We start from the raw sequence: 14,103 nt of genomic DNA on the forward strand, positions 1-14,103 counted from the left end.
TGTGCTCCCATCAAAACCCCAACCAACCCAAAAACATAGTAACTAACTAATTAATCCTATCAAAACCCCAACCAACCCAAGAACATAATAACTAACTATTAATCCTAACTCTAACTCCTTTTATTTTATTTATTTATTTATTTGCAGTTGGTTTACCAGGATAGTCTATTGGGCCAAATCACCCGTTTTCAATGGAGTCCTGGGGAGAAAAGCTCCAGAACTAAGTATGTTACAAAAAGTGATTCATACTAGTTATACAAAAACTATAACAAATTACAAATTATATAATAATCCAAAGTATTTTGACACCAGAAAACAATTTCAAGTAAATACAGAAGAAATAACTATGAAAGAACATTACATAAATTTAATAGATTATAGATAGTAAAGAATATTGCATGAAAAAATTTTGAGTTTGTATCATATTCAAAATACTGAATCAAGTTTCTGAGAAATAACAGAAATTTATGAAGGAAGCACTTAGGAGGTGAGGGCTAGTGCAGTTTTCCCTATAATATGAAATGATAATGTATATTAGTTATGAGTAAATAATCAGGAAGAATGCATGAGGAATCAAGGCAAAGAAGGAAGATGGCAATTGCAAGTAAATTAGCTATGTGGGTGGAGCAAGAGCATTCCCACTTGGATACTAGGTGGGAATGAAGAGATCTTTAAAAAATAAAGTGGTTGGCGGTGGTGCGGATGGATGATGGTAGAGAGTTCCAAAGGCGGGCAAGGACAAAAGATAGAAGATTTTTCCCTGGGGGACGAGTGGGTTTATAGATTACTAATAGATTTTGATTGTTGGACCTCAATATTCTATCAGGAAGGTGCATTTTAAAAGCTGATGAAAGGGAGGGACAGAGAGAGGAGTTGAAAATGAGTTTGTGAGCAAGAGTTAGTTGAGTGTATGTGAGATAGTTAGGAAGCTCTAGCCATTTTAGTATATGGAGAGAGGAACAGTGGTGTGAGGAGGACTTGTGCTTGGTAGAACTCCTCCCTCTACTATCTTTTCTTTCAGCCCACATTAAACAAAACCCACCCTACATACCCTGTTCATTCTTATCTTCCTTGCTTTCTATCTGAATATTAACTGTCAGACACACCCCACCAAAAGAAAGTCTTCTCTGAATTCATTGCTTCAAAGAAATTGTTTTCTATATCTCACCTATTAGTAACCTACAGATGGCCTCTATCTCTTACCTATTGATAACTTCCTAAACACATTACAAAATGCATTTTCCTCTCCTCAATTTGTTAACTAAAACTTTGTAAATAGCTGTATTGCTACATTGAAACATCTTGTAACCTGCATTATTATTTGTTACTAAACAACTAAACAACTACACTTTATGTTGTTGTTACTAAATGCTTTGATAACAATGGAGCTTTTCTCCCCGGGCCTCCTCTGAAAATGGATATGTATCCAGTCGGACTTTCCCAGTTAACAAATGTAAAATAAAATAAATAAATAAAATCAAGTGCTGATTTTCTTATAGAATCCTTGCCCATTTCATTTCTGGTACAATGAAAGTTTTGTCCTCTGGTCTTAACAGTCGTGCAACTGTGAAGTACGGGCGTGTAGGACATGCTGGAGGGTTTGCAGCCTGCATTTTTTTAATCTCCAGTGGTAGTGTTTGTATGGGCATAATGTTGTGACTGCCTGGTGAACCCTTCATAGCAGCAGTAGACAGTGGGCAGTTTAACTGAAACTGTAACAATCACTTCAGAATGAAATTTACTTACTAAAGTCAACTTTGATCAAATCCTTCCATTCTTCCTCAGTTCCTCCCAACCTTTTTCACCCCCCTTTTTCATTTTTCATAAAACCAGGGTATTTTTGTACATACTGTAAATTGATATATTTTTTTATGACAAACAGAATTTGCCCTAATATTTACACATATGTGTTTGGCAGTTTCATTTTGAAGGCAGGTGCGGTAACAAAAAAGACTTTTTTTTTTAACAAATCAAAGATTCTTTGGTAGATTATTGGGGTTCAATAGCAATTTACAACTATACCAAGAGAGAATATTGTTGGCAGCTGGGTTTTTGATTAAGTAATAGCAGACCTAACATATTCTACAGAACAAATCTAGGTTTTTAGTTGTGGGAGTGCTTGAAATCTTATTACTGTGAAGCTCACAAGAAGTCATCTTAAATGCCTGCAATGCAGAGGGAAATGCTGCAGGCATTTGTGCCTCCAATCCAAGAGATCAGGGTACTTTTCCTTCATATTCAACAATTCTCTGGGCTACATGTCTCCTGTCCTTTCCATACAGCTGTGCGTCATCTCCTTGCAACACAGAAAACCTTTACTGTGTATGATAAACTGTTGTAGTGGATTCATTTTGCCCTTTACGCCCTAGATTTTAGTCTACCATCATCCTCCCTCAGTTTCAAGCCTTCAAAATAGACTTCATGTTCCTCTGTCATAAAATGTCTGTCTCTATCTTCTCTGGCAAATCTCCGTTAATGGCTGCCCACTCTCTGGCACTAACACAGAAGAGGTTGCAGGAAGCTTCTTTCCCCTCTCGCTGGCACTAACACAAAAGGGGTTGTAGGAAGTTGCGTTCCCCACTCTCTGGCACTACTACAGAAGGTGCTGTAGGAAGCTTCATTCTGAGCCACCTCCCTATTAGTAACGGAGCTGCTGAGGACCCCACAGCCTGTAATAATTAATTTCCACATGGCAAATAACACTAACTGGTTAAATGAAATACTTTTTTAAAATATTTTTGACTTAAATCATACATTCTGGCCTGCAATGCCAGTCGGCACAGTGGGTTAAGGTTGTGAGCTGTAATTCCTGTGGTACAGGGTTTGATGCTCTCATATGCCTACTGTGCGACTTTGTGCATGTCACTTAATCAGGCATGGATCAAGGGTCACCCTTGAAAAAGGACCATGTGTCCAGTGGGCCTACCTGCAGCTGCCATAACTTATTCTGGTTTACATGCATATGAGTGAACAACTGATGTCCAAATGCGTACATGTCGAAAGCAGAATCCTAAGATCGCAATATTTCGAATTTTCAGATGCCAAATCCAGAATTACCGAATGCCGGCCAGGCTAATATTCCCCCCTCTTGACCCATGGTAACGCTTGTTGCGGTGGTTCTGTGATCAGGAATTTCAAATTCGACATTGCTCGCGACATTATGAGCATTCACGCCTATGAGTTTCGACATTACGGTTCGGAATAAAGGCCATTCAGCATTTGGACGCGCGACCAAATGCATCTAATCCCTTATTCTGCAATACCACACCTCACATAAAATTGATATCACCACATTAATCACAGATGCCGCAGTGAGATCTTTGAGCTGAATTACTTCTAACAGCAGTCAACTTAGAGGAGAATATCAAGGCTAATGAACGGTGAGAAATGGTGATGCGGAAAAGTCATGTGCAATAAACTCCTTTTGATTTCGATTCCTGCACCTGCTAAACAGACTACAGTTTTACACCATTAGTTCTGGCTGCATGATCACATTAGCTGGGTCTCTTCTTACATTTCAACATACTCAGGTGATCACGCAAGTTCAGCATCACCTGCATTTGTAACACAGCCTAAAGGATGACCTCATCACTGCCTGAAAAGTACAGTTGTGTTAGGAATGTATCATAACTGCAGACGCTCTAAGTACATACACTGTTGCAGTCCTTGTCTATGGCATATCCTGCCTGCAGGTAGCCTGAAACTCAGCTTAACTTTCAAAGTTGTACTCTCCCCCTAGTGGCCGTGGCTATCCCACCCCAATGCAGAGATGTCAGTGGGGTAACACAGGCATCAGATGAGACCAGCTTCAGATTTTTCTTGCACTGGCTGAGCCAGGAGCCTGCCCCAGGCACTGCAGCTTGACTGAACCCAGTGGAGGTAACCTTCTAAAAAGCAGACCAACCCTAGAAACCCCCTATGGACTTTTTAAGGATATAAAGTAAGATCAAGGATGGGCCTGGTAGGGAGAAGAGAGGATAAACATGTGATAAGGTGGGACTTGCCCCAAGAGCAGGATGCATGAAACAAAGATGGATGAAATGGAGTGCTGGAAAACAAACTTCAACAGTGAATGCACTTGAACACGGACAGTTATGGCAAGTTTCTAACTTAACTGTATTATGATCTTCCTGCTATTCACTGCTGCAGTCCTCATCTGTGGGAGGACTTCCACAGAATTTGACGAGTGGATTGCCAGATGCAAAAGGTGTTCTAAGACAGCAGACCCTGCAGGATGAGAAAGGCAACCCCTGCCCTGGCCCTGGAAGCAAATCCTAGATTATAATGCTTAGAAAAGGAAAAGGCATGGACAGAGGATCAACTAGCCTGGCCTGTCCTGCTTGACCGTTTGCAATACCTTGGGGATCAGGGGTGTAGGAAGAAAAGCATAAAGAAGGAAACCTGACTGCCCAATTCATGGAGAATGCACCTATTTTACAGGCTGCTGGAGCTGCTGTTTTACAGAACTTTCTCAACTGCCTTTTTTCTGGGGAAGCAGGGAAGTCCATTTCTGACATGCTCCATTTATTGGTTAAATCCTGGAAGGTTTCCCCATTCACCATCTATTTATGTGGTTTGGCCTGTGATCTACTCAGCCTATCTGTTAAGAAGGTATGTAGACTGCCCTGTGGGTCATGCCGGACTCCAGTGTAATCTCCCGTGCCCACACAGTTACCCTGCGAAGGACAGAGAGTATGCAGCCATTCTTTGTTGATATACCACATGACTACAGTATTGTTCATAAGGATTTGGAGGATTCCCTGCAGTCAGTATGTTTAAATGCTCTTAAAGCTAGTACAGCATCCATCATTTATTTCACATTTATGTGCCTCTCTTATTTCTATCCTTGACTTTCATGATCCAACAGAATGAGCTGCAGAAGCCAAATTCAGGGTGTCTTGCAGGTACTGTCTGGGTAAGCTCTGCAAGTCTGAAGGGCACCCCTAAACTGATGTTTATCTGCATTTCCATAATGGGAGCTCTTTTTATGCAAGGTAAGATACGGATATTGGCTTCTAGGGTCAGGGAGTGTTGGCATCATCTGTTCCTGAGGTAATATTGTAACATCCTCGTATGTAGTTTTGTTAATTGTATCAAAGTGACGCACAATGCCATGTAACCCAGAACCCTGAGGATCTCCCTTGTGATAAAATCCTTCTCTGGATATTCTGGATAAAAAGACAGTCAAAGAGAATAACTTGTCCACTGGTTGGAAAGTCTCGTCAAGTTGTCTGTCTAATAATCCTATCATTGCTATGGTCAAGATCGATTTGACTAGGTTGACAGAAAGATATCTTCAAAACATGACAGGGTGAAGTGCACGGTCTTCTGGATCTCCTCCATGAAATTTGCACAGGTCAGACTGTTATCCAGGTATAGGTATATATGAATGCCCTTTGCCCTGCAAAATATTAATACTGGAGCCAGTTAGATCTTGGGTGCAGTAATCAAGCCAAAGGGCAAGGAAGTGATTCGTAATGTTCACTAACTTCTTCATATTTTAAGAACATTGCATGGACTTTGGTTTTTGGAATATGTAGATAGCCATCCTTTAGGTCCAGAGTGAGCAAAAAGCCCAAGGGGATAGGAGAGGTAGAAGGCCTGGTACAGTCAACATTCTGGATTTTGAATTTTGGTATAATTAGGAATTTGTTTGGTCTTGACAGATACAGAACAGGTCTCCATGTGCCTTCTTTTTCTTGGCAGAGGCTGTATCCAACAGCTAGCCACATTTCCCAGTAAAAGAACATGTAACTGCTGCCCTAAAAAATGCATCAAGAGCATCATAACCACACTTCTTGGAGGAGTGCTTGGCCACCTGGGATAGAAGATCACATAATTCAACTACCTCCATTTCAGATCCCATCTGCCTTAGACTTCATCTTCTTATAGGTTCATAGGTTTATACCAAGCTAACAACCACCATGGTCTTTACAAGCCTAGCCATGCAAGCCAACCCAGTTTTGTCCCAGAGTTCCTTGGATGTCTACATGGTGGGGTATGATAGTAAAGAGGTAGCTAAAGGTTATGTGTGGGGGTATGTTAGTTGAGAGTTTATTTGCTTACTGTTGACCAGTGTCCATCAGAGACATTGGGGCTAGGCCAAGGGTGAATTTGTGATTTCCCACATAATGATCAAGGTTTCTTTTGAACAGGTTTGGGGATGAAGTCTGCTTCACATAGATAGGGAGCTTTTTCCATAATGCAGGGATCATTTTAGATACATATCAGTCCCTCCAACAGGTTTTTTTTATGTTGTAAAGTTCAGATCCTTGGAACTAATGTTTCTAGTGTTGTCTGTCTTTTGGATGTGCAAAAGATCCATTGTAGCTGGATCTGAGGATGCCTTATATGCTAGGCATAGAGCACCTCTCAGTTACCTGTAGGATACTGAGTACAGAGATAGGACCTTAAGGCTATCTTTGTAGGACAGGTTATTCATACCCTGGATTCTCTTGGTGAACAATCTTTGAGGGCATTTCAACTGCTGCACATGCCTAACTAGGTCATGCCAAAGGGGACATTGCACTCAATAATGGGTCTGATAAGGGCTGAGTACAGTAGCACTGTTACTTCCTTGGACCTGGATGCCATACCCTTACTTATGAGTTGGCAAACATAGAACGATTTTCTTACTATCTTTAGTTACATGTTGGTGGAATGCCAGATTACTGTCTAGATACATTTCTCGATCCCTAACTACTGAGCCAACTCTTAGGGTGTTTTATCGATGAAGTCATTTCATCAGGGTTTGCTGGTAGTTACGCCTAGGGGTCTGGTAGGGTAACAGAGGTTTATTTTCCCAAACTAATTAAGAATCCTATTCAGTAACCCTTTGAAATATTGGGGCCCACTAGAGCAAGTCCTGAAATACGGAGAATGAATGGCTGAAAGATCATTCTTACATATACTACATCCCAGATGGCATTTCTTGGAATATTCACTTTTGTCCAAGGTATGGCAATCTTAGAGTTGGTATATATAAGTCTGAGGTCTGTGGGGGCTTGCCCCCCTGCAAAAAGAAGTTTAAAGGAGGAAAGCAATTTTCAAAATTTGCTCTTCTGTGTTTTCAGACTTTTGTTCCCATTTGTTGGGACTCTGCATTCCGAGAGTCAGCATTTCAATAGGGAGCCCTCCTATTCTCTCTAATATTGGGAACCGTGTTCCACGATGGAGCTGATCAGGACCCCTTGCTAGACTCCAGGGACACCACAGTTGGATCAACCAAGGGGTCTTTATAGAAGAACTTGCAGAAATCCTTGATCTAACAGAACCAATTAGTGTTCCTTAGAGCAGGAGGAAGAGAATCTGTTCTACTCCCAAGAGCTCATAATTTGCTTCAGGGTAGTTGTGGCCCAAGTGCAGGACTTCAAATTTGCTTTCACTGAACCTCAACTGCCACCTTTCTGCTTTTTTTCTCAGCTTTTCCAAAACCTTCACTACATTTTCTTCCCATTCTGCACTACTGCACCTGCCTTTTGTCATCAGTTTTTACAGATATGTCTGTGACTAGCACAATACAATTCCTGGACCCAGAACAGACCCTCGTGGCACTAGTCTCATTCCTAATACATAACATTGTCCTTCTTGCCACAATCTTCTGTGTTCTACTGTTAAACAGTTAAGCTATCCACTTTGTCAGTCCTGGTTCTACCCCCAGCACTTCCAGTTTTCCTATTAACCTCCTATGTTGGACTAAGTCAAAGACCTTCATAATGTCCAGGTGGGCTATATCTATTTATTCTGCTACTGCAAGCCGACTTGTAAACCAGCCATAGGTTTTCCTTCTGGTCATTATCCCACATTACTGCTGCCCTGGAGACTGTTATCCTGTACAAATAATAACAGCCCCCCCTCACAGTTCTCTCCATGACACTATTATTAAGCTAAAAGGATGTTAATTCCTCAGGCTGCTCACTGCCCCTGCCTTTGTGTAATAGCAAAGACTTGCTGCCTTTCATTTCCATTGTGTTTCTGCACTCACCAATGACCTACAGCAAATCTCTGTCAAGGTGTCTGACAACACATTGGTCAGTTGTTTTGAATACTCTGGAAGACAACCCATCTGGTCCTCGCAATTATCTTTTTGAAGGGTAGCTAGTTCCATCAGAACCACCTCTCTCTCTCTGTCCTGGTGTCTCTGTTTTCCCAGTCTCCTTGTACCATGCCTCCTCCACCTTCCTCCTTTAAACCATTTGCAAGCTTTATCTTGCATCCTAATTGCTAGACTCACATTCTTATGTAACCATTCTGTCTTTCTCTTTTGCCTCTTCCTCATACATTTACCCATAGCCCCAAGTACCCCATCCCTGACCCATTTCCATAGCTTTTTTCTCCCTCAGTTTGTTCCTCATCTCTGAACTTATCCTTGGCCACCTCCTCAGCACAACATAATCCATTTGACTAAAATCCCACATCATCACCTTTGTTTTTTATTCCTACCTTTCAGACTTACTCCAAACTATACAGTGGCATGATCGCTGTTGGCATAATCCTGACATCCACGACTCACTCTCCATTATTTATGAACATTGTACCTTTCTGGTACAATCCTAAACCACATGACTAAACCCATCATGGTTTAAGACCTCAGTCATGTTTCACTCCTTTTTTGTGTTGCAGCTTGGACTCTCCGAGTCTGGTCTGGAAGATACAGATCTAGAAGATACAGATCTAGAAGACACAGATCTAGAAGACACAGATCTAGAAGATACAGATCCTCCTTGAGCATCAACCTGTTCCTGTTATTCTTTTCCCCACTCTCTTAGCCTTGTCTCTCCGTAACAGGGGGTTATACATTTTCAGGTAACCAGTTCCTCCCCTTCTGCATTAATACGCTGGTTGGTTAGTGCATCTTCTGATCCTGCCTGCATCCTTATGACATTAATAGGTTTGTCTTTTTCTTCCTTTCTGACCTCACACACCTGATCAAATCCTTTATACACACTGCCACTCCCCAGCTCCTTCTCTTTTTATTTCATGTCCCAGATTTCTGTGATGTTTTTATTACTCACACCCTCTCCTGTGTCACTGTTTGCAGCTTCATCATCCCATCCACCCATGGCCTGAGTCACTTATTCAGTCCTCTGCCACGTTTTGCATTTAATTTTACTTTCAGCAAAAACACCCAAATATTCACCTCTATTGTCAGTTTCTGTCACTCTGCTATCATCTCTTTCTCCTCACCAGCTCTCCAGTTCTTTGCCCCTGCCTCACTCCCCCCTTTCTGTAACATTTCTAGTACTCAGTGTTCTCACGGCCTGTGCTGGTTGTCTCCCTTCTTGAGGTATAGTAAGCCCTTACCCACACATGCCACAATTCTGTTCTGTTTCTTCTGCTCTCTGCATTTCATATAAGGTGGAGTGCCCCTTTCAGCTTGCTGTATTTGTTCTTAGTTGGCCACCATTTATCTCTCTCCCCCACTTGTCACTATTTTTGTGTCTCTCATTCCACAGACTTCGTTGTCTTTGCCCCCCCCCACCATTTTTTTCAGCTGCATCTTCTCTTTTCCCTCTAAACCTTATGCACTCCTCTGACAATCTGTGCTTATATTCTCTAAGTCTCTGCCTTTATCTCATCCCTAACCTTTCCCACCTCATCCTATCTGCAGGTCTCATGTTCCCACCTCCTGGACAGTTCTTTTCTAATCTCTCATGTCTAACTAGCCAGTCCACGAACATCTGTAAATCCCATAGTTCAGTGCGAAGTTCTGCAACTATCCTGCAGATCCCACATTCTCTGCCATTCCAAACCTCTCCAACACAAACCGCCGCATATCCTTGGCACCTCACAAATCTTCTCCTATCTACTGAGCACCTGCTGTTCCACATGCACCCTCTGAACTGCTGGATCTGCATCTAATCAGTTTCCAGTCTGTCTGACTATCTTTGGCTCCCAAACTATATATTGTAATCTTCCTTTAACGTATTATGAGGCACAGTATCAGAGGCCTTGATGAAATCTGCAAACACTGTACACAAACAGAGGTCCACTGTCTTTCTCTTTGACAAGTCAGCTCCAAAAATGGAACAAATGGAAATGTCAGGATCTCTCTATTATATGAAGTCATGTATTTGACCATCTGCTAAAGAACTGTCAGCAATGCAATCCAACCAGCCTGTCCTGTAGATCCTTTCCTGTAACTTGCCCTGGAAGGGAGTGAGACTAACAAATCCATAATTAGCCACTACCAGTTTAAACAACAATTCTTTGGAAGTACTGACAGCACCACTAAAAATGATATTTCAGTCCATTTTATAATATAATCACTCACACTGCCCCACGCTCTCCTTCACATGTTCCCACAATCAAAAGCAAAAACTTCACATGTTCCCACAATCAAAAGCAAAAACTAATTCAAACTCCACCCATCTACTTACTGCTGCGGGAACCATTACAAATGCTCTTCTGAGGCAGTGTCGCTCCTTCCAGTGACTCAGGTACAGGTGCCTCGTGCTTTTCAAATAGTAACAGCAGCTCCTCCTTTGGAATGCTGTATCCTGCAGAAAAACAAAATAAATGTTATAATTAAAAGAGCACCTCAAGACTTCAGCTCTAACAGCTAGCCTCTAACTTTTCCTTAAAAAACATGGCAAATAATGATTCAAACATACTTGCACAGAGCTGTATTCCAAACACGTTTAGAAAAATCAAATTACAAAGAACTATTTTACTTGTAAGGAATCTACATAAGTAATACAAGTGCAGTATCAAAGCAGTTACCATATCAGCATAACTTCAATCATTTGGGATAACCAGTTACCATATCAGCATAACTTACAACCATTTGGGATAACTGTGGCCCATCTGGATCAAGTACTATACAAGCTAAACAGGATGCTTTTCAAGTTTTATGTTAAATAATACATCTTCTGTGTTGTTTTGTTAATCATACAGTCAAGGTCTGAAATCCTTCTGTGGCTTGTCAACATGTGTTTTATATTTTTAATTTAAAATTACTAAGACTGTAATAGAAAGGTTACCAACTTAGAGGCACACTTGTTAACGTATTAATTGCCTGTAACTCCTTTCTAATGTCTTCCCTTCTACTGCCAGTAGATCCACATGGTTTCAAGGAATTCTGTGGAGCTTCGTAAATCATCCAAGTAATTTACAAATTGACAGTAAGACATAAGAAAATGCCAAGTGTGAGAAACAAAATGATACTTAAGACTATAATGCCAGGATGCACCTCAATGGCAATGCAAATTACTGTCATTCGCTTGGTGTGCATATGTTCAAAATTGAAAACACAGCACAACTGCCAAGCATAATGCACTATACTGCAGTGCAAATACTGTTAGTTTGTTATTCATAATTTTTCTTGTACAAGATGGAGGAACATCATGTGAAATGTGACATGGAGAGAAAGGAAAATACAAAGTTATTGTCCATACAGAATGCACTATGTTAGAAATAACTCATTTTAAACTTCAGCAGCGTACCTCTCAATCTCTTAGAGCAAGAAATCCAGACAAAGTCTAAAATAATTTGGTGACAATAGCCCAAAAATAGGGACAGATTTTAAATATTGCTCGCATAAACTTTGAAAGTTGATAGAATATCAGGATTTGTGTTAGCATGCACTTTTGAAGGATATAAAGTCAGAAACTCTAATATAGGTCATTATTTAGTGATTTCAATCCTTGGTGATTTACCAGAAAACCATAAATTTTATAAGGAATAGACCAAAAATATGAGGCAAAAATCTTAGACAGTCTGTGAGAATCTGTACAGTTGAGAGGCATGTTCGAACACTAACATTGTCAGTAAATGGGATTAGCAAACTATTGCATGATATCAGATGAAACTTTTTGCATAAGGCTGCAGAAACTTTTATTAAGTGCTGCTCATACTTTTAAATTTGTGTCAACAGGGATAACTTGATGTTTCTCCAATTATCTCAAAAATAGTAATCTAGAAAAGAAATGTCTGCATTCATGTGAAAGCTCAAATTTAACTGAACAAAAGTGATGCAAATACTATGTCAAGGATTCATAGATCTGCACTGCAGGACATGGCAAGCACTGTAGTGATTAAATAAGGACACATCTGTGCTCCATTGTATGAAATAAAGCAATAACAAAAAATTGCAAGCCAAACTCAGTTGCTCAGAGCAAAATGCCCACTAGAGTACATGGCTGCAGTCATTTGCTGAATAGCATGAGGCAGAATCTGTTACAGCACTTTGTCACTATGCATCGCACAGCATATCAGCACCTGATGCATCAGATTGTCGCTATGCATCATACTGCATATCAGCACCTGATGCACCAGATTGTCGCTATGCATCACACAGCATATCAGCACCTGATGCACCAGATTGTCGCTATGCATCGCACAGCATATCAGCACCTGATGCACCAGATTGTCGCTATGCATCGCACAGCATATCAGCACCTGATGCACCAGATTGTCACTATGCATCGTACTGCATATCAGCACCTGATGCACCAGATTGTCGCTATGCATCGCACAGCATATCAGCACCTGATGCACCAGATTGTCACTATGCATCGTACTGCATATCAGCACCTGATGCACCAGATTGTCGCTATGCATCGCACAGCATATCAGCGCCTGTTGTACCAGACCATCTCTATGCATTGTACAGTGAGATTTTGGACTACAATGAATAGATATCCCAGCAGGAGCTTACAATCTATTAAAAGGGAGGAAATGAGAGTATAGGAAAGTATGAAAGGATGAGTACAGCAATCAGAGGTACACAGGATGAGTACAGCAATCAGAGGTACACAGGATGAGTACAGCAATCAGAGGTACACAGGATGAGTACAGCAATCAGAGGTACACAGGATGAGTACAGCAATCAGAGGTACACAGGATGAGTACAGCAATCAGAGGTACACAGGATGAGTACAGCAATCAGAGGTACACAGGATGAGTACAGCAATCAGAGGTACACAGAAGGAGTACAGCAATCAGAGGTACACAGAAGGAGTACAGCAATCAGAGGTACACAGAAGGAGTACAGCAATCAGAGGTGCACAGAAGGAGTACAGCAATCAGAGGTGCACAGAATGAGTACAGCAGAGGTGCACAGAATGAGTACACCAATCAGAGGTACACAGAATGAGTACACCAATCAGAGGTACACAGGATGAGTGCACCAATCAGAGGTACACAGAATGAGTACACCAATCAGAGGTACACAGGATGAGTGCACCAATCAGAGGTACACAGGATGAGTACACCAATCAGAGGTACACAGGATGAGTACACCAATCAGAGGTACACAGGATGAGTACAGCAATCAGAGGTACACAGGAGGAGTACAGCAATCAGAGGTACACAGGAGGAGTACAGCAATCAGAGGTACACAGAATTAGTACACCAATCAGAGGTATGCAGACACAGAAAAGGAAAGCCTAAAGGAAAATGCAGGTGGGGGAGTTGGGGCACATTTATTTGTAGGAATAGTTCAAAAGAGGGAGAGGGTGAGACATGGGATTTAAGGAGAGCTAATATAAAACAGTGGGATCAAGATGGGAAAAGGTAAACAGCATAGGCAGGCAAACACAAAACAGTACAAACATGGGCAGATATGCATGCACCTAATAGGGGGAAACAAAGAGTACACACAGACAGACAGAGAAGACAGACAAAACACTGGGAAAAGCATGGGGTAAGGGGAACATGGCAGGTGCCAATCAGCACAGAAGGATGACATTGGGGCTCAGGTTGAGTTTTTGGTTCAGTCAGGGTGGCTGGCAATAGGGTCATAACCTGACCTGGTTACCAGATGACACAGGATAGCTGGCGTAGTGACCCTGATCTCTACTGCAGGGGGGAGGGGGATTATGTGCTGCCTACTCCACTGCCACTTCCAATAACTGCTCCACTGCTGGCCGAGATGGAGAAAGAGACTCTGGGGAATTACCTGCTTAGAAGAGTCAGAACCCCCATCCCCAAAAGGCACTCCCACCTTGCTCTTCTATCTCAAAAGCAGCATCCACTAAGGCAGCAACTGACTGGCACCATCATGACCTGCATGAGAGGAATCTAAAGTGATAGAGGATGGAAATAGGGTGGTTTGATGCCTTGAATGATGTAAAACAATTTCAATGTTCGGTGCAAAATGAA

At 41.5% G+C, this 14,103-nt stretch overlaps 1 protein-coding gene across 2 annotated transcripts in view; it reads right to left on the reverse strand.

The window, feature by feature from the left end:
* Window positions 1–14,103, reverse strand: part of LOC122815138 (zinc finger protein 2-like) — a 76,111-nt gene that overhangs the window by 35,977 nt on the left and 26,031 nt on the right. For both annotated transcript variants that reach the window (XM_044087391.1, XM_044087392.1), the window contains one exon: window positions 10,380–10,499. In XM_044087391.1, coding sequence (XP_043943326.1) covers window positions 10,380–10,499 — 120 coding nt within the window. The remainder of the gene's footprint in view (window positions 1–10,379; window positions 10,500–14,103) is intronic.

Source organism: Protopterus annectens, chromosome 11.part0 (assembly GCF_019279795.1).
Source record: "Protopterus annectens isolate FY-2018-M chromosome 11.part0, PAN1.0, whole genome shotgun sequence".
Classification (NCBI taxonomy): Eukaryota; Metazoa; Chordata; order Ceratodontiformes; family Protopteridae; genus Protopterus; species Protopterus annectens.